This window comes from Schistocerca americana, chromosome 4, assembly GCF_021461395.2.
Source record: "Schistocerca americana isolate TAMUIC-IGC-003095 chromosome 4, iqSchAmer2.1, whole genome shotgun sequence".
Classification (NCBI taxonomy): Eukaryota; Metazoa; Arthropoda; class Insecta; order Orthoptera; family Acrididae; genus Schistocerca; species Schistocerca americana.
In genome coordinates, this window is record NC_060122.1 from 554,695,961 (window position 1) to 554,717,325 (window position 21,365).

The following is a 21,365-nucleotide window of genomic DNA, read 5'->3' on the forward strand; positions in this document are numbered from 1 at the left end:
CTGAATACATTGTAATTTTTAACATTTTGATTGTGGTAGGATCTAAGATAGCTGTTTTTCCTGAATATATAATAAATTTTGCATCTACACTGGCTGGATAATTTGACAACATTCCTTAGTCTCTTGTTTCCAAACGTGTCATCTTCTGACTGCTCTCTCATTAACTGCATAGAACCAGCAGCTGACACACTGTTTGTTTTTGTCATTGTTCATAGTGAGCACTGACAACACTGCTGCACGAAACAGGTAAGTACACAATTTGCTCCTACGTAGACTTTTAGTCTCTCTTGCAGAAATTATACTACTGTTAAGTTTTTAACCAATTTTAAAGTCAATTCCATTCCATCTGTAAATGGATTCAGGCAAACTGATGTTTAAACATGGTATAAACGTTAATAAAAATCAAAGTACACAAATACATTCTCATGGTTGGCAGGGTAATGAAATTCGCTGTCTGCTCACCAATATTTCTATGCCCCCTTCCCTCCCTCACATTCGTCCTATTTCTCAGCCAAGCTGGTGTCACTGGTTCCCCTCCAAACCTTCAGAATTCCTCAAAATAAATTTGCATGTGACCTCTCAAGCCAAAGCTACATCAGTAAATGTATGTTGACCACTGTAGTAATCTATTACATGATGTGAAAATGCTGACCTCGGCAATAACACTTTAACCTGCAAATGTACAACCACCCCAAATTTTTTGAATGGTGAATTTGGGAGAAAACCACCTCCTATACTGTATTTTTTGTTTCTTGGGAAAATATGATTAGCATTGATTAATTTAGCTTGGTACTCGTCTGGGTCAGTTTACTTTGTATGGGTTCTGATGCACCATTACAGTCATATAATCACTATACTTTGTCTGTTGTGGTAAGTTTAAATACAATGGTGTAGTGGAATGAGTAAAATGCTTCAGCGATGGCAAAATCCATATAGAATATGAACAGAAAAATTGCTGACTGATAAAGCAAACCACATTTGGCATAGTAGTGATCACTGTGTGTGGGCTCTGTGGCTGTTGCTAGTTCTTGCTTCCCAGGTTGCACCTCCTTGCCAGATGTTTTTTGTGTGGTCAACCAAAGCTCATTGAGTTGTCAGACATCTTCAACCAGTCTGTAGCTAATTACCTGTACTTCCTTCTTTCTGATTGTAATACTGTGTTTATTCATGACAGTATGATATTCCTAACTGTCTCCAAGACATTATTGTTATGTTGTTATATGATTAAAAACTTAAAGAAAACTCCATTGCTTATGAAAGAATGTCATGAACTCTTAGTGCAATGGTGCTGCTTCCTAATTCAAGGAATGTTAAAGCCAATTTATTAAGCAGCTGTTTAAATTATTAAATGGTCACTAATTGCTCTGACATAGATTATCATATTTCTCTAAATTGTCTGTGCAGAGTGCTGCTGTACTCACAGTATCAGAGCAGTAGTTCCCTGAGTAGAACACAAGTTCAATTTCTATTATCTACCAGATCTGTGGCAACTTGTTCATGGTGCATGTCACTGAAACTCAGTGTTATAGGTACTCTAAGCTGGCTAAAACCAGAGACAGGTACAGCCAAACATTTTACCAAGAACCTAAGGGTGTTTACTAGGATACATTATCCTGTTGGTGGTGGGCAGGTTTGTATCAGTTAGAAGCAGTAAACTTGTAGTAAAACTGAAGCAGACAGTAGTTGTGAATATGGGTTGAGGTTATACTTGACAACCAGAATAAATTAAAAGTTTATTCCATTTTCTGACAACATGATTCAAATGATGTAATTGTTGAAAAGTTAAAGGAAAATTTGAGTCTCATTTAGAAAATGTACCCCAATCATACAATTTGTTGTTGCTGGTAACTTCAGTCTACCCTTGACATGTTCATAACAATAAATGTTCAAATCCAGGGGTAGGCATAAAACATTGTCCAAACTCGTGATAAATGCTTTCTCTGAAAATTATTTTGAGCAATTAGTTCAGGACCCACACATCATGTAACAAGTTGATAACTTAGTTGACCTCTTAGCAACAAGTAGTCTGAACAAATAGGGAGCATCTTGCAGATTCTGGCATTAGGGACCACAAGGTCATTGTAGTGAGACTGAGGACCACTATTTCTGTTTTAAAAAAAACAAAAGAAATTTGCTTGATGTATTCCTAAGTGTATTGATAAGGGTTGCAGACTGCTATGTAGCCACCCTAAGATTGCAGGACCACTGCCTGGCCATCAAGGTGTTCAATAAGGATGACTTCATGAAATGGGTAATGCCAGGTCTTTGGGGACCATGAAAGCAGAAGTTAAACAGCTGTTACTGACAGTGCATTCTATACAGCAAAGTCAACCAGTGCCCAGCCATGAACTGCTGAGGCACTGGTATCAGTTAACTGCAGTGCTGGAAGCAGCAGGCAGCCTTGTTGAGGCAGGTGATGTCAACACAGCCCCACAGCATATGGGCAGCCAGCAATGTGTGCCAATAGCAGCCCAGGAAATGGCTAGCACGTTCAGCAGAAAATTCTAAGATTCTGGTGGTATGTAAAGTACACAAGTAGCGATACACTGCCAATAGCTTCACTGATTGATAGCAGTGGTAATGTTACTGGTGGCAGTACCACTAAAACTGAGTTACTAAAGTTTTCTAAAATTACTTCATCAAAGATGATGCAGCAAATATTCCAGAATTCAAATCTATAACAACTGCCAGTATGAGTAGATACCCTCAGTCTAGCAAAGCAGCTCAAATCACTTGATAAAGGGAAGTCTTGTATACCAGTTAGGTTCCTTTTGGAGTATGTTGATTTAATAGTGCTGTATTTAGCAGTCGGATACAACCACTTGACAAAAGATCCATACCTAAGGGCTGGAAAGTTGAACTGTTCATACCAATATATGAGAAAGGAAACAGAATTAATCCACTGAATTACAGACACACATCATTATCAATTTGCTGTAGGATTTGGAACTTTTCTTCGTTTGAATATTATTAATTGCCTCAATGTAAATGATCTATTGACTCGTAGCCAGCATGGATTCAGAAAATATTCTTCTGAAACACAACTTGCTGATTTCTTCACATGAAGTAATGAGACATCAGCTCTCAAGTTGCTTCTATATCTATAGATTTAAAAAAGGCTTTCAGCATCTTTGCTAACAAGCAGCTTCTACTCATACTGCTTACCCACAGTGCTGTCTCAGTTGTGCAACTGGGTTCATGATTTCAAATCACAAAGGCACAGTTCATAGTAACTGATGTGAAATAGATTGAAACAGAAATGATATATGGCGTTTCCCAAGGAAAGCTCTCTTAGACAGTTTGCAGAGGATGTTATCATAAACTGTCTAGTAAACTAACCAGAAGATCAAAACCATTTGTAAAACCAGTTACACAAGATATCTGTACAGTATGAAAAGTGGCAACTGACATTAAACAATAAAGTTTGAGGTCATACACAAGAATACTAAAAGGAATTGCTAAATTTATGTTACATCATAAATCTCACAAATTTAATGACTGTCAGTTCATTTAAAAACCTAGAGATTACACTCACTGACAGCTTAAATTGAAATGATCACAAAGAAAATTCTATGGGGAAATCAAACTAAAGATCGTGTTTTACTTGCAGAAGTCTTAGAAGATGCGTCAAATCTACTAAAGAGAATGCCTACATTACATTCATCCTTCCTCTTCTGAAGTATTGCTGCATGGAATGGGATCCTCACCAGGTAGGATTGGGACATTGAAAAAGTTCAAAGAAGTCAGCTTATTTTGTATTTCAGAAACCGGCAGTGTGCCTCATTGATTGATAAGCAAGTTGGGGTAGCAATGATTGAAACAAAGGTTCTTTTTGCTGTGGGAAGATCTTTTATGAAATTTTAATCACCAGCTTTCTCCTCCAAATGTGAAAATATTTCACAGGCTACCACCAATATAGGGAAAAAATGATTATCGTAATAAAAGAAGAGAAATTGGAGCTCACATGGCAAACTGAAGTGTCAGCTGTTCCCACATTTTATTAGAGCATGGAACAGTAGATGAACAGTCTGAAAGTGAAAGTGTTTAGATAAACCCTCTGCAAATGCTCAGGTGTGCGTTGCAGGGTAGTACTTAGATGTAGAAATATATGCCATACAAGTGACCGACTGGCTACATCAATTCATTAAGTACTGCAACATCTACCTCAGTCATTTAGTACAGCGATTTTACCAAAGAAATGTTCATCATATTCTGAGTGTAACATTAAGTACTAAGATTTGAACAAAAATTTTACGTTGAAAAATTAATGATATTTATTAATCACCACTAGTTTAAAATGTGGTATGCACTTTATGGGTGCAATACTGTGGGATGTATCCTTAGTTACATTCTGTGTTTCTAGAGTTGCATTAAGCATGAATGTTCTATGAGCAGTGTTAATGGCAACAACTACAGTATTAAATTACATGGCGTGCCTGCTCATAATTTTGCAAAGGCAAAATCAAAATGGATAACACTTGGGCAGTCCCTAAAGGTCATTTATGTTCCTGTTTTGTTCAAATTACTTTTCAGAAGTCTCATTCAGATAGTACTGAGGGCGTCATACAGAGATTATAAAATGAACAACAAAACAGCAAGGTTTTGACATGGGGCATAAGAAGCTTTGGAATAGTCTAAAATACAGTTGATTTGTATTATAAGATGAAATTTTAGTTTTATGAGAGAATGTAATTCAAATGTACTATAAAATTTGATTTGTTTCTGAAAATAGCATTAAAAGTTTGGAATTCAATTCCAGAACTAATTTTCAGACAGTTTGAATAGAACCATAATTCCCTGTACCATGTACTCATCAGTTACTGCAAATTTAGGAAGAAACGGGAAGGATTCATTTGGTGTAGCCAAGGGCAACTAACTTAGAGGTCAGAACAACATAACTTTGTGCTCAAGGAGAGGAAGGAAGCCAGGTGTTTGTTTTCATAAACTAAGTTATTGTGATCAGAAGTGTAACAAAATGATGAAATTTCACTACAGAATGAAGTAAAATGCAAAATAATTAATGGAAGTGTGCAGTAAGCTGGTTAATATGAATATTCATCATAGTTTGTGGATGGATAGAAGAGATTAAATTTATGTTATTGGTGTGATCCAGTCTTGAATACAATTAGTATCTGGGGACAATCAAACTGAGTGACTCTGGATGGTAGGCTAGGAACTTAGAAATTTACTAAATTCAGGCACATTCCAATGGATTCAGATCTTATAAGTTCAGTTGTAGTGAGTATATTAGAGAGATCCCCATTTATTTATGGGACACATTATCATAGATAATCTCAAATCATTGCCGACCAAATTCTTCAAAATACTTCCCCACTGTAGCATCTTTCAGCCCATATTTAACTCCATTGGCACATACACTATGTGATCTAAAGTATCTGAACACCTGGCAGAAAATGACTTAAAAGTTCGTGGCTCCCTCCATCGGTAATGCTGCAATTCAATATGCTATTGGCCCACCCTTAGCATTGATCAAAGCTTCCACTCTCACAGGCATACATTCAGTCAGGTGCTGGAAGATTCTTTGGGGAATGGCAGCCAATTCTTCATGGGGTGCTGCACTGAGGAGAGGTAATGATGTTGAATGGTGAGACCTGGCACGAAGTCGAAGTTCCAAAACATCCCAAAGATGTCCCATAGGATTCAGGACAGAACTCTGTGCAGGAAAGTTCATTACAGGGATGTTATTATCATGCAACTACTCTGCCACAGGCCATGCATTATGAACCAGGTGCTCGATCATGTTGAAAGATGAAATCGCCATCCCCGAATTGCTCTTAAACAGTGGGAAGCAAGATGATGCTTAAACATCAGTGTATGCCTGTGTTGTAATAGTGCCATGCAAAACGATGGCAGGTGCAAGCCCCCTCCATGTAAAAGAAAAAACCACCACACCACACCATAACACCACCGCCTCTGAATTTAATTGTTGGCACTATATACACTGGCAGATGACATTCACTGGGCATTCGCCATATCCACACCCTGCCATAAGATCACCATATTGTGTACTGTGATTTGTCATTCCATTTGACGTTTTTCCACTGTTCAATCATCCAATGTTAACACTCCTTGCACCAAGTGAGGCATTGTTTGGCATTTACCAGCTCCTGCCTACCTGTCATAGTACTTGCAGTGAAGCCTGATGTAGTTCAGAATTCCTGTGTGATTGTCTGGATAGATGACCCTCTTCAACTGTGGGCAGTATCTGTCAGTCAACAGACAAGGCTGGCCTGTATGCTTTTGTGCTGCATGTGTCCCTTAGCATTTCCACTTCCCTATCACAATGGAGATAGGGGACATAGGGATGTTTAGGGGTGTGGAAATATCACATACAGATGTATGACACAAGTGACACACAGTCACCTGACCATGTTCGAAGTCAGAGTTCCGCAGGACACCCCATTCTGCTCTCACAATGTCTGACTACTGAGGTTGTTGTTATGGAGTACCTGGCAGCACAATGCACCCCTGCACACCCCGCCCCCCCCCCCCCCCCCACCCCCGCAAGGGGGTCCACAACTCTTTTTGTGGATACGTGCATAGCGAGCACGGGACCCCGAGCTAATGTAGGCCTCCTTACTTTCTGCGCAGCATACCTTCCCTTTCCGCATCCTTCCCCATCCCCCATCTTCGGCCCCCCCCCCCCCCCACCTCCGCCTCTTTCCTTCCCTTTCTCCCTCTCTGGGAGTATGGTTTGTGCCTACGTCCGGAGACGGACGCTCGTAAATGTAACGCATTCTTTGCCTTCTCTGCTTGCATGTCTTCATCCTTCCTTTGTCCTTCTCTTTTCCTTACCTCTTCTCTTTACCCTTTTCTCCGTTGCAGCGTTTGAGACCTCTCTTCTTTCCTTTCCCTTTCTTTGTTTTTCTCTTTCTTCCTCCCTGTGCATGTCTGAAGGCTGACCCACGCATTTTCATGCGTAGCCGGTGACGGGGTAACACGTAATTCCCCACCCCGAGTAGACAGGTAGGATACGTACGTACCCTCTGGTAACGGCAAGGCCCAGGGAGGGGTGATTACCCGAGCTGATACCTTCCGAAAGTGCCGATTGGTCCCTCCATCCGTTTCTCAGGTGGTGTGACCTGAGGTGTGAACAATCACCTAAGGCGGGAGTGCCCTCAGAAAGGGCCCCCACAAGGGAGGAGCTCGCCATCGGAGATGCCGGTAATCATGAGGGATTCTTCCGCAATGGTTTCCTCATCTTCCACTATGTCTGCTCCCAAGCGTAAGTTCACTGAGTCTCAGCCACAGACAGTTCTTCCATCGTTGCCACAGTTTCTTGTTGTTTCTCCATCTGATGAAGGTCACAACTTCTCCACGGTCAACCCTTTCATTATTCAGAAAGGTGTAGACGCAATTGCAGGTCCTGTAAAGTCTTGTTCCAGATTACGAAATGGCACCTTGTTATTAGAAACAGTCAGTGCCCTCCAGGCACAAAAATTGCTGCGTACTTCACTGCTCCACACCTTCCCTGTCCGGGTGGAAGTGCACCGCACTTTAAATTCCTCACGTGGAGTCGTTTATACCCGCGCCCTCGACAGAATGTCAGACGAGGAAATTCAACACTACCTGTCTGAGCAGGGCGTAACGGCTGTTCATCGAGTCATGAAAATGATTGACACATACATCGTTCGAACCTGTACTGTCTTCTTGACATTTGACAGAGTTAAACTCCCATCAAAAATAAAAGTGAGCTATGAGAATTTCCGTTCGCCCCTACGTCCCAAACCCTACGCGTTGCTATCGGTGCCAGCGGTTCATTCATACCAGCCAGTCCTGTTCCAACCCGGCCAAATGTGTTACATGTGGCAAGGATTCCCATGAGGGTGCTTGTCCACCTCCATCTCCTCTTTGCATCAACTGTATGGGTGACCACGCTGCTTCCTCTCGCGATTGCCCCATTTTTAAAGATGAAAAGCTCATTGAGCAAATCAGAGTGAAGGAAAAGGTGTTGACCTTTGCTGCTCGAAAATTATTCGCCAGTCGAAAGCCCACTGTGCGTCAGACACGAAAATGCAGGACTGTCTTTGCCTCTCCTCGGCCAACAAAGGAGGCGGCCACGCAGCCTTGTGATCTCAAATTTAGCGACACGGTCGTCAGATCGGCCAGCGCAAAGATCGTCCGTTCAACCTCCCCAGTCTTGCCTGCTCACTCTATGGCTCACCCTTCATCGGATTCTGCTAAATCTCGAGCCCAAAAGTCAGACACCCGGACTTCCAAAAAAGAGCATACTTGTGAAGATTTTTTACGTGCCCCAACTTCACAACCATCGGTTCCTCCTTCATCTAAACATCATGTTTCCAAGAAGGCTAGTAAGAAAGCCAGTTCCTCTCCTTCTCCGCCACGGCGTCTCATCTACAGCACCACCTGGTGGTAGCCGCCCTCGGCCGTCCTCTGTGTCGCCGAGGCGCACTGCTGGCGGCCGATCGCTGGTGGCAGGAGCTGCTCCTGAACAACCTATGGATCAGGATCTTCTGCCTTCGACTGAGTGCCGTTCCACGCTGTCGGTCGCAAGCTCTGAGCAGTCGTTGAGTTGACGGCAACCTTGGTCACATTCTTCCGTTTTCTGTCCACCCTATGTCCATTATCCATTGGAATATCCGCGGCATTCGAGCCAGTCGGGATGAATTGACGATCCTCTTACGATCCTACTCGCCGGTCACCTTTGTTCTTCAGGAAACAAAGCTGTGTCCCCCACGACCGCTTTGTCTTCCCCCATTTTCATTCAGTCCGATTTGATCTCCCCTCTGTTGAAGGCAGTCCAGCACATGGAGGACTCATGATTCTTCGCGTTTTCAGACACCATCCTACATTCGCCAACTGTATCTGCTATAAGCAGTTCCGTGGGCGGTGTCGTTGCGTCATCTGCGATAGCAAGAAGGCAAGCTGGGACTTCTTTACTGGCTCATTTAAAACCTTCAATCCCTCCTTGGAAGTTTGGAGTCGGATTCGACGGTTATCAGGCGCGCCTAGTTTCTCCCTGGTCTCTGGGCTCACTGTCGCACATGATACATTAGTGGACCCTGTCGCAATTTCTAACTCATTGGGTCAACACTTTGCTGAGATTTCGAGCTCTTCAAATTACCCGCCAGCGTTTCTCCTGAAGAAACGTGCAGCGGAAGTGCGACCTCTTGCTTTCTCCTCTCAAAATCGCGAAAGCTAAAATACTGTTTTCTCTATGCGGGAACTCCAACATGCACTCACTTCTTCTCGCTCCTCCGCCCCAGGACCGGATGGTATCCACATCCAAATGTTGCTGCATTTATCATACCATAGTCTGCGTTACCTCCTTCGCCTTTGTAATCGAATTTGGACCGACAGTACTTTTCCCAGATGATGGCGGGAAGCTATCGTCGTTCCTGTTCCGAAACCTGGAAAGGACAAACATCTCCCCTCTAGCTATCGCCCCATTTCTCTCACGAGTAGTGTATGTAAGGTTTTGGAGCGTATGTTGAATTGCCGTTTAGCTTGGTGGCTGGAGTCCCGCAGTCTAACACCTGACCAATGCGGCTTCCGATAGCATCGTTCTGCAGTTGACCATCTTGTTGCTCTCTCCACTTATATCACGAACAATTTTCTCTGGAAACGCCAAACGGAAGCAATATTTTTTTGGTCTGGAGAGAGCACACGATACCTGTTGGAGGACAGGCATCCTCCGCACACTGTTCTCTTGGGGCTTTCGAGGCCAGCTGCCCCTTTTTCTTCGCGAATTTATGGCTGAGCACATATTTAAAGTGCGGGTGAACACTACTCTCTCCCGTACTTTCTCCCAAGAAAACAGGGTACCCCAGGGCTCCGTGCTGTGTGTTGTACTGTTTGCCATTGCCAAAAATCCAATCATGGATTGTCTTCTCCCTCTTTGTGGACGATTTTGCGATCTACTACAACTCTCAACGGACCAGCCCTCTTGAACGACGTCTTCAAGGCTGTCTCAATCGCCTCCACTCTTGGAGCATCGAAACAGGCTTCCACTTTTCTCCCAGTAAGACCGTTTGTGTTAATTTTTGGCGTCGTACGGAGTTTCTTCCACCTTCCTTACATCTAGGACCTGTCAACCTTCCGTTTTCGGACGTCGCTAAATTCTTGGGTCTTATGTTTGACAGAAAACTGTGCTGGTCCTCCCGCGTTTCCTATCTTTCGGCTCGCTGTCTGCAATCCCTCAACACCCTCCGTGTCCTGAATGGTACCTCCTGGGGAGCAAACCAAGTGGTCCTTCTCCGCCTCTATCGCGCCTTAGTGCGCTCGAAATTGGACTATGGAAGCATAGTTTACTCCTCTACTCGGTCGTCTATTCTTCTGCGTCTCGACTCTATCCACCATCGTGGGTTACGTTTAGTGTCTGGAGCTTTTTATACCAGCCCTGTGGAAAGCCTTTATGCTGAGACTGCTGAACCTCCGCTGTCCAGTCGGCGAGCTGTCCTTCTGGTTGTCTTCCATGCCTGATAATCCGGCCCACGACATTTTTTCGATGCCTCCTTTGGTTTAGGGAATGCAGGCCGCCCTTCCTCCCTGCTACCACCGGGAGTCCACTTCCGTCAACTGCTCCATTCTCTTTCCTTCCGCTTTCCTAAAACTTTCTTGACAACTTGGGGTACAGTGCCGCCTTGGCTCCGTCCCCGGACGTGCCTGCTCCATGACCTTTGTCAGTTTCCCAAGGATGCTACCCCTTCACTTGTTTATCGTCGGGCATTTGCTGCTCTATGTGCACAAATGAAGGAAGCCACATTTATTTACACTGACGGCTGAAAAACATCGTTTGGTGTTGGGAGTGCCTATATTGTTGGCGACACCCCACATTGATTTAGACTTCCCGACCAGTGTTCGGTTTATACTGTGGAGCTTTACGCTGTTCTCCAATACATCTGTCGCCATCAGCGGATACAGTATGTTATCTGTTCAGATTCTCTCAGCTCTCTCCTCAGCCTCCAAGCTCTTTACTCTGTCCACCCTCTGGTCCATCGGATTCAGGACTGCCTCCACTTGCTCCACTTGAGGGCATCTCGGTGGCGTTCCTCTGGATCCCAGGACACGTCGGTATCTGTGGAAATGAGGCGGCCGATATAGCGGCCAAGGCTGCAGTCTCTCTTCTTCGGCCAGCTATTCGCACGATTCCCTTCGCCGATCTACGGAGTGTTTTATGTCGTCGTGTTCTTCTTTTATGGCATCCACATTGGTCGTCACTTCCCCATAATAAATTGCGGGACGTGAAAGCTCTTCCGTGTGGTTGGACCTCTTCCTCCCGAACGCGTCATCGGGAGGAGGTAATTTTAACTAGACTCTGGATAGGGCACTGTCTTTTTAGCCATTGACATCTTTTAAGCGGCGATCCTCCCCCACTCTGTCCCCACTGCTCTCAGCTGTGGACGGTAAGACACCTTTTACTTGAGTGCTCCTATTTTACTCCGTTATGTGCCCATCTACAGCTGTCGCCTGAAATATCGTCCATTTTAGCAGATGACACGCGCTCGGCCGATCGCGTTCTCGAGTTTATTAGTGCCAGTGAGATGACGTCAGACATTTGAAGCTCTCTGGGGACAACCAACCCCTTTCTGTAGTGGTTTTTTAAGCTTCCCTTCTGCTTTTAGTTTCTCCAATTTTTTGAGTTTCGTTCCCATTGGTGCTGGTTTCCCATTTTCGTTTTTTACTTTTTCATTAGTCACAGACTGGGCGCTAATGACCATAGCAGTTTTGCACCCTAAAACCAAACCAAAGAAAAACAAAAGCACAATGCACCTGATGTGAAAAACATACGTTTTTGAGGGTGTTTGGATACTTTTGATCGCATAGTGTAGTTATCAACCTGACTCCCTGACTCTTCTTTTCACAAGGGTTTTTGGAGTGATTTTTTTTCTGGTATATTTTGTCAAGGCCTCTTGATTTTGCAATTATTTTATACACTGCATTTTCTTTAATCTTTCTGTAACATATTCATTCAGATGCTTCAATTTTACCCGAGCTAACAAATACATACAGTTCACATACAATATTATGAAATGGAAAATTGCTCATCACCATTTAGCAAAGATGCTGAGTTGCCAATAGGAACAACAAAAAGACTGTCACAAATAAAGTTATCGGTCAGTAATGCCTTCTTCAAAAATAGGACATGCACATGCATGCGCAGACGTAACTGGTACACACATTACTGCAGTCTCAGGCAACTGAAGCCACACTGCGAACACCTGCACCAAGAATGATGGGAGTGGTGACTAGGTGGGGGTAAGGAGGATGCTGGGGCGGGGAGGGGGAGGGATAGTAGGGTAGGGGTAGCAGGCAGTGAAGTGCTGCTGGGGAGCATGCAGGGACAGGGTGGAGAGAGGGTAGGGCAGCTATGTGCAGTCAGGAGGTTAGACAGTGGGCAGGGGAGATATGCGGGAGGGAGTGGAAAAGAAAAGTAAAAAAACTGGGTGAGATGGTGGAATGAGGGCTGCATAATAGTGCTGGAATGGGAACAGGGAAGGGTCTGGATGGGTGAGGACAATGAGTGACAAAGGTTGAGGCCAGAAGGGTTACAGGAATGTAGGATATATTGCAAGAAAGGTTCCCACCTGCACAATTCAGAAAAGCTGGTGTTGGTAGAAAGGATCCATAAGGCACAGGCTGTGGAGCTGTCATTGAAATGAAGAATGTTATGTTTGGCACCATGCTGAGCAACAGGATGGTCCACTTGTTTCTTGGCCACAGTTTGTCGGTGGCCTTCCATGCTGACAAACAGTTTGTAGATAACATAACTGGTTTCACAAGTAGCCCTGCCTCTGATGGGATAGGTAATGCTTTTGACCGGACTGGAGTAGGTAGTGGTGGTGGGAGGATGTATGGGACAGGTTTTGCATCGAGGTCTATTACAGAGGTATGAGCTGTGAGGTAAGAGGCTGGGAGCAGTGGTTGTGTAGGGATGGATAAGCATGTTGTGTAGGTTCAATGGCCAGTGAAACACCACTGTGGGAGTGGTGGAAAGGATAATGGGCAGGACGTTTCTCATTTCAGGACACGATAAGAGTTAGTCAAAACCCTGGCAGATAACATAATTGGGTTGCTCCAGTCCTGGGTGGTACTGAGACACAAGAGGAATGAAGTCTGTGACTGGATGGTGGGACTTTGGGACATGGTGGCAGACTGGAAAGATAAGGTATGGGAGATTTGTTTTTGTACAAGATTGGGAAGATAATTACAATGTGTGAAGACTTCAGTGAGAACCTTGGTATATTTTGTCAGGGACCGCCTGTCACTGAAAATGCGATGAGTGTGGGTGGCTAGGCTGTATGGAAGGGACTTCTTGGTATGGAATGGGTGGTAGCTGTCATTGTGGAGGCATTGCTGGTGAAATGGATGGAGGTACTGATGTAGCCATCTGTGAGGTGGAGGTACCCCGGATTTCTTTGTAGGTAATGCCTTCAAAGGAGAAGTATGAGGGCTATTCAGAAAGTAGGGAACATTTTTGTCTGATGCTGCTAGGTATGCACCGTCACATATATTTTGGTATGTGAATGCTCAGCAGCTCAGTTGGCATCCATCCGTGACAGCAGGAATATCTCTGTGTGTCTGGTGTTTCCAATATTCAAATTTGAAATGTGTGCTGTGATTTAAAACCCTGCCAGTTGCGAGTTGCAGTCTGTGATAAAGTTTTTGTTGGCAATAAAACTATAACCTAGAGAAATTTAATCATGAACCGTGAAGTGTACAGAAACAATGTAATGGGTGAATGTTCCATCTGTAAATGGTACATTTGGTTTAAAAACGGCCAAACCAATGTTCATGATGAAGAGTGGACGCCCAAGCATTGTGACTGATGGTCTTGTCACTAAAGTTGATGAAACAATTCTTGAAAACCGTTACTTCACAATAATGGAGCTTCTGCTTTCTTTTCCACAAATTTCGCGGACTTTGTTGTTCAAAATTGTAGCTCAAAAGCTAGGCTACTGCAAATTTTGTGCATGATGGGTGCCCAAGATGCTTACAGAGCAACATAAAGAACAGCGGGATTAATGGAACGAATCATAACCAGTGATGAGACTTGGGTGAAACACACCAATTGCAAGACAAAATTACAGTCCATGGAGTGGGGGCACACATGGTCCCCACAAAAACCAAGAAAATGTTTGCAAACCTTGTCAGCAAGGAAGTTGATGGTGACAGTGTTTTGGGATAGGCAAGGTGTGCTTCTTATTGATTTTCTCAAACGTGGAGAAACCAAAAATTCTGCCCAGTACTGTTGAACTTTGTACAGCCTTAGAAGAGCAGTTGAAAACAAACGCCAAGGAAAGCAGACATTTAAAATTTTGTTTTTGCATGACAATGCCAGACCTCAAATGGCAAACTGCACTAAAGTATTCCTTAATTCATTCAAATGTGAGATTTTCCCTCATCCATCCCTTTGAAAGGGCACGGCCGATTTCCTTCCCAATCCTTCGCTAACCCGAGCTTGCGCTCCGTCTCTAATGACCTCGTTGTCGACGGGACGTTAAACACTACCTACCTACCCTCCCTCATCCATCCTACAGCCCCAATCTTGCATGAAGTGACTTCCACTTGTTTCCCAAGATGAGGAACTGGCTTATTTTGAGTGTTCAAAAATTTTTTCCCAATTAAACATTTCATCAATATTGCACCTAAATATATTAATGTTTTCACCTTGTTTGTTATTTCTTCTTGGTGTTACACTTACTGCTTAGGTAGTACCTCTAGATGTTCAGAACTGAATATGTTGTCTTCTTGAAAATGAGAATTTACAGAAAACAATTCAATAATATTTATAAGAACATTGCTACTCATTCTTTCTGTTGCTATATGCATGCATGGATTGTACATTACTAGTTTCATTGGCAAAAGGGCTAATTCTCTTTGTTGTACATAAGATGCAAGCTTGCTTACATATATGGTCACAAATAAAACTTTTGGCCTATTTTTACTGACCGAAAGCTTCATTTGTGACAATCTTTTTGTTGTGCCTATCTGTGATTGAGCATCTCTGCTGTATGGTGAGCAGCAACTTTCCTTTTCATAATATTGTTACTATTAAAATGAACAATTTTTCAGTTTTAATTCCCAAGCACAAGCTTTTGTAGGCAGATCACTACAAAGTCTACTTGTTTCAATTCTATGAACTTGTATTTTGTCTTAAAGTATGTAACAGCTCCTCATTTGCCCAATATTAGTTCTACATTGAGCAAATTCTCTAACCCTGTGATTATGTGGTGTCAAATAGGCACAGGATGTCTATCTTTTCAGAGCTCTCTACATTTTCCAGATGGACAAAAAGTTCTATCTTATTACTCAGTCTTCTAATATTCTGATGAAATAAGCTAACCTTACTTTCCTGTGCTTCCTTCAGCATTTTTATTCCTTCAACATTGTTTGGATCTTCCCTTGTTTAACTCCTGTGACAACAGGACACATGATTCTTGACTTTAATCTAAGAAAGGTATCCCCTCTGACACCAGTAGTGACAGGGATCTTTTGGGATAGTGCACACACCAATGCACACTGAAAGTGGTCACTTTTCTATCAAATCAAGGATTTCATTTCATATAATTTCAAATTCTCAGGAGAGCCAACCATGACAAAATGGTTCCACCTGGTGTGCAAGCTATGAGACAGGATGAATACCCCCAGACTTAAGGAAGAATGTAATAATTAAAATACCAAGGAAAGCAGGTGCTGACAAATGTGAATATTACTGAGCTGTCTGTTTGATAAGTAATGGCTGCAAAATGCTGACACACATTTACAGATTGGGAAAACTGGTTGAAGCCAGCCTCACAGAAGATCAGTGTGGGTTCCATAGAAATTTATCAATAAAAGAGGCATATTGACCCTATGACTTATTCTTAGAGGATAGGTTAAAGCCTATATTTATAGCACCTGTAGATTAATATTCTTACAATGTTGATTGGATACACTGTTTCAAATTCTGAAGATGGCAAGGATAAATTATAAGTAGTGAAAGGTTATATAGAGCTTGTACAGGAAACACTGCTTTTATGAGCTGAAAGCCATGAAATGGTAGCAGTAGTTTACAAGGGAGTGAGTAGGGTTGTAGCCTACCCCTTATGATGATCAATCCATACATTGAGCAAGAAGTAAAAGATACAAAAGAAAAATTTGGAGAAGAAATCAAAAAGATCAGGGAGACTAAATAAAAACATTGTTGTTTGCTGTCAGAAACAGCAAGGAAACTGGAAGAGCAGTTGGATAGAATGAATATCTTGAAAATAAATTGTAAGGTGATCATCAACATAAGTAAAAAATGTGGAATGAAATGTAGTTGAATTAAATCAGGAGATGATGAGGGAATTTGATTAGCAAATGATACTAAATGTAGCAGATAAGGTTTTCTATTTTGTCTGCAAAACACCTGATGAGTAGAGAGGTTATAAAATGCAGACTGGTTATAAAATATAGGTTGGCATTTTTGGAAGCATAGGAAATTTTAAGTGTTAAGGAGTATTTTCTGAAGGTGATTGTCTGTAGAGTAGCCATGTACAGAAGTGAAATATGGATGATAAAGTCAGACAAGAAAGGAATATAAGCATTTGAAATGAGTCAAACTGGGGAAATAAGAAATTTATGGTTCAAATGGATGTAGGTTGCAGTAGTTATTTGGAGATGGAGGCCTGCACAGGATAGAGTTGTGTGGAAGCTGTATCTAACCAGTCTTTAAATTAATGACAACAACATCATATACTTCAGTATAACACATCTTGATAATAAACTAGCTATGTGCCATTTAGTATGGATCTATTCTCCATTTTAACCAATGAAAATGTAATTTTTAATTTTGATTGTTGTTGAAATCGTAAGTAATCTTTTTGGCACTACTTCATCTATGTCTACATTGCAATAAAAGTATTTTCTTCTGTGAAATATTTTTGCCAAGAATTGCAAACTAAATTGTTTCTGCTTCTATGAACTGTCTCTGAATATTTGCATCCAATTGTTGTTCCAGGACATAGAGCGATTCATTATTGAAGCAAAGCATGGTGTCATCTATTTTACATATGGATCAACTGTTCGTTCTGAGACATTCCCTGAAAGCAAAAGAAAAGCTATTTTGGATGCTTTTGCAGAACTGCCACAACATGTTATATGGAAATGGGAAGCAGAGGATTTGCCGGGAAAGCCCCCCAATGTAATGATCCGCAGTTGGCTGCCGCAATTTGACATTCTCAGTAAGTACTTGTTTCCACTACAATGGAGTAGGTTATTGAATAATAATGTTTCATGTCTCTCTCTCTCTCTCTCTCTCTCTCTCTCTCTCTCTCTCTCTCTCTCTCTCTCTCTGAATCAAATACAAATAAAATTCAGTTCACATATTACTTAATGATTTTAGGTACAGAACAATGGAACAGCATTACACAATTAAAAAAATTACTTCCTGAAGCTCCCAGCATATTGAAACAGAGAAATTAAATATGTGGCTTTCAAATTACAATCTTGATAGTTTCTAATAGAATTCAAACTTCAACTGTGTTAACTATGGAATGAACTAATGAACCTGTAACACTTTCTTAGTTGATGATATCCTGGGTAAGCAGGTAGGCCAGAGAGGAAGGATAATCCATTGAACAGTAAATACCATAACACTGTGTGCATTGTCATGTTGGAATAAATTTCTGAAAACAAGATATCACTTCAGTCTTTCATGGCAGTTACTATTAAGAGTAGTTGCACTTCATAGCAGCTGGTCAACCAAGACGACCTGTACTAAGCCATACCTTCACAGCAAAAATCTATTGGAACACTGGATAACCAACTCCAGGTGGTGGTATGCAGTCGACAAAACAAAACTGTTTACATATCTCAATAAGTTCAGATACTTTCAGTAGTGTACAGTTCACACAAGTGGTACTGCAACACACACTTTCAGCAGTGTCTTTGTTTCCTTCTTATTCTACCAATTTTCCTGATAGACCTTTTGGATCCTTTGTGACTGCATGTAACTGCCACATATTATTTTATATATAAAATTGTAATACTTACTTTCATTTGTTTAAGAGGCAGAGATGCTTTTCCCTTGAATACACAAAGAAGAGCAAGTATGTTTAGTTACATGGTAGTGGCATGGCAGCATTTGAGCATTAGAGAAGCAGCACAAGCTTGGAATGGTTCAAGATTGGGGAAGGAAACTGGCCATGCCCATTTCAAAGGAACCATACTGGCATTTGCCTGGGGCAATTTTGGGAAACAACAGAAAACCTAAGTCAGGATAGTCGGATGTGAATTTGAACTCTCATTGTCCTATGTGCTATCCATTGCGCCACCTCACTTCGTTAATATAGCTGAGGTACACTAAACATGATAAAACCCTATGTCACAGCCAGGTGTATGACAAACAGCCATTTACTACCAGAATTTCTCAGCTTATGTGGACCAAGACAGACAGTGCCCTGGCACTCATCCAGTGTGATGGTTGCAGTGCATGTGAAACAGCAGCCAGGTGCAGCTTTCAACCTTGCTGTGCCGAGAAACAGTGGTGCAGGACAGAGGCAACTGGACAGCTTTGAGTTTTGCGCTTAGGGATGGTATCATCTCAGAAAGACAGTATGTTAGTTGACACCTTTGTGGAATGTATGTTTCTAAACACTGTCAAACTAAAGAATGAGACCAATTTCCTGAATGAATGAATGAATGAATGCTTGCAAACCACCAGCAACTGCTTATGGAGTGCTGGCATTAGAGCCCATCCCCCCAGGGGGCTCAGCACACTTCGGCAGGTTCATGCTTGGCTAACACGGGCCCCCACCCTTCGTAGCATTTTTTCATTCCGTGCTGCCGGTCTATCCTCTTGCTATTCTTTTCCCCTCCCTTGGGGAACATCTCTCTGGTATTATTGGGAATGTTCTGCATTCTGTCACTGACATATGAACAGACTCACCTTCGTTTTTCACTTCCTTTTCCTTTCTTTTTTTACCTTTTCCATTCTTTGTTTTCCCCTTTTCCATTCTTTGTTTTCCCCTTTTCCATTCTTTGTTTTCCCCTTTTCCATTCTTTGTTTTCCCCTTTTCCATTCTTTGTTTTCCCCTTTTCCATTCTTTGTTTTCCCCTTTTCCATTCTTTGTTTTCCCCTTTTCCATTCTTTGTTTTCCCCTTTTCCATTCTTTGTTTTCCCCTTTTCCATTCTTTGTTTTCCCCTTTTCCTTTCTTTGTTTTCCCCTTTTCCTTTCTTTGTTTTCCCCTTTTCCTTTCTTTGTTTTCCCCTTTTCCTTTCTTTGGGTCTCCCCTTTTCCTTTCTTTGGGTCTCCCCTTTTCCTTTCTTTGGGTCTCCCCTTTTCCTTTCTTTGGGTCTCCCCTTTTCCTTTCTTTGGGTCTCCCCTTTTCCTTTCTTTGGGTCTCCCCTTTTCCTTTCTTTGGGTCTCCCCTTTTCCTTTCTTTGGGTCTCCCCTTTTCCTTTCTTTGGGTCTCCCCTTTTCCTTTCTTTGGGTCTCCCCTTTTCCTTTCTTTGGGTCTCCCCTTTTCCTTTCTTTGGGTCTCCCCTTTTCCTTTCTTTGGGTCTCCCCTTTTCCTTTCTTTGGGTCTCCCCTTTTCCTTTCTTTGGGTCTCCCCTTTTCCTTTCTTTGGGTCTCCCCTTTTCCTTTCTTTGGGTCTCCCCTTTTCCTTTCTTTGGGTCTCCCCTTTTCCTTTCTTTGGGTCTCCCCTTTTCCTTTCTTTGGGTCTCCCCTTTTCCTTTCTTTGGGTCTCCCCTTTTCCTTTCTTTGGGTCTCCCCTTTTCCTTTCTTTGGGTCTCCCCTTTTCCTTTCTTTGGGTCTCCCCTTTTCCTTTCTTTGGGTCTCCCCTTTTCCTTTCTTTGGGTCTCCCCTTTTCCTTTCTTTGGGTCTCCCCTTTTCCTTTCTTTGGGTCTCCCCTTTTCCTTTCTTTGGGTCTCCCCTTTTCCTTTCTTTGGGTCTCCCCTTTTCCTTTCTTTGGGTCTCCCCTTTTCCTTTCTTTGGGTCTCCCCTTTTCCTTTCTTTGGGTCTCCCCTTTTCCTTTCTTTGGGTCTCCCCTTTTCCTTTCTTTGGGTCTCCCCTTTTCCTTTCTTTGGGTCTCCCCTTTTCCTTTCTTTGGGTCTCCCCTTTTCCTTTCTTTGGGTCTCCCCTTTTCCTTTCTTTGGGTCTCCCCTTTTCCTTTCTTTGGGTCTCCCCTTTTCCTTTCTTTGGGTCTCCCCTTTTCCTTTCTTTGGGTCTCCCCTTTTCCTTTCTTTGGGTCTCCCCTTTTCCTTTCTTTGGGTCTCCCCTTTTCCTTTCTTTGGGTCTCCCCTTTTCCTTTCTTTGGGTCTCCCCTTTTCCTTTCTTTGGGTCTCCCCTTTTCCTTTCTTTGGGTCTCCCCTTTTCCTTTCTTTGGGTCTCCCCTTTTCCTTTCTTTGGGTCTCCCCTTTTGCTTTCTTTGGGTCTCCCCTTTTGCTTTCTTTGGGTCTCCCCTTTTGCTTTCTTTGGGTCTCCCCTTTTGCTTTCTTTGGGTCTCCCCTTTTGCTTTCTTTGGGTCTCCCCTTTTGCTTTCTTTGGGTCTCCCCTTTTGCTTTCTTTGGGTCTCCCCTTTTGCTTTCTTTGGGTCTCCCCTTTTGCTTTCTTTGGGTCTCCCCTTTTGCTTTCTTTGGGTCTCCCCTTTTGCTTTCTTTGGGTCTCCCCTTTTGCTTTCTTTGGGTCTCCCCTTTTGCTTTCTTTGGGTCTCCCCTTTTGCTTTCTTTGGGTCTCCCCTTTTGCTTTCTTTGGGTCTCCCCTTTTGCTTTCTTTGGGTCTCCCCTTTTGCTTTCTTTGGGTCTCCCCTTTTGCTTTCTTTGGGTCTCCCCTTTTGCTTTCTTTGGGTCTCCCCTTTTGCTTTATTTGGGTCTCCCCTTTTGCTTTATTTGGGTCTCCCCTTTTGCTTTATTTGGGTCTCCCCTTTTGCTTTATTTGGGTCTCCCCTTTTGCTTTATTTGGGTCTCCCCTTTTGCTTTATTTGGGTCTCCCCTTTTGCTTTATTTGGGTCTCCCCTTTTGCTTTATTTGGGTCTCCCCTTTTGCTTTATTTGGGTCTCCCCTTTTGCTTTATTTGGGTCTCCCCTTTTGCTTTCGTTGGGTTTCGCCTTTTCCTTTCGTTCCTCTGCTTCAGCATTTTAGGATCCTCCTTTTTATTTTTCCTCCATGTGTGCTCCCGATGGCCGGCCCACTTGTCTGATGCATAACAGGTGACTGGGTAATTCGTAATTCCCAGCCCGGGTCGACAGGTAGGGTTCGCACGTACCCCCTGGTACAGACCAGACCCATGGAGGGGTGACTGCCTGAGTTGCAACCTTCCCCAATTGCTGATTGGTCCCTCTGTCAGGTGTTCCGGAGGTGTGACCTGAGGTGTGAACAATCACCTAAGGCGGGTGCACCCCCTTGTGCAGGGGGC

At 42.8% G+C, this 21,365-nt stretch overlaps 1 protein-coding gene across 1 annotated transcript in view; it reads left to right on the top strand.

The window, feature by feature from the left end:
- The window catches only part of LOC124612424 (UDP-glycosyltransferase UGT5-like), a 135,163-nt gene that overhangs the window by 83,565 nt on the left and 30,233 nt on the right, over window positions 1-21,365 (top strand). Inside the window, exon 3 of the mRNA XM_047140629.1 lies at window positions 16,967-17,189. Coding sequence (XP_046996585.1) covers window positions 16,967-17,189 — 223 coding nt within the window. The remainder of the gene's footprint in view (window positions 1-16,966; window positions 17,190-21,365) is intronic.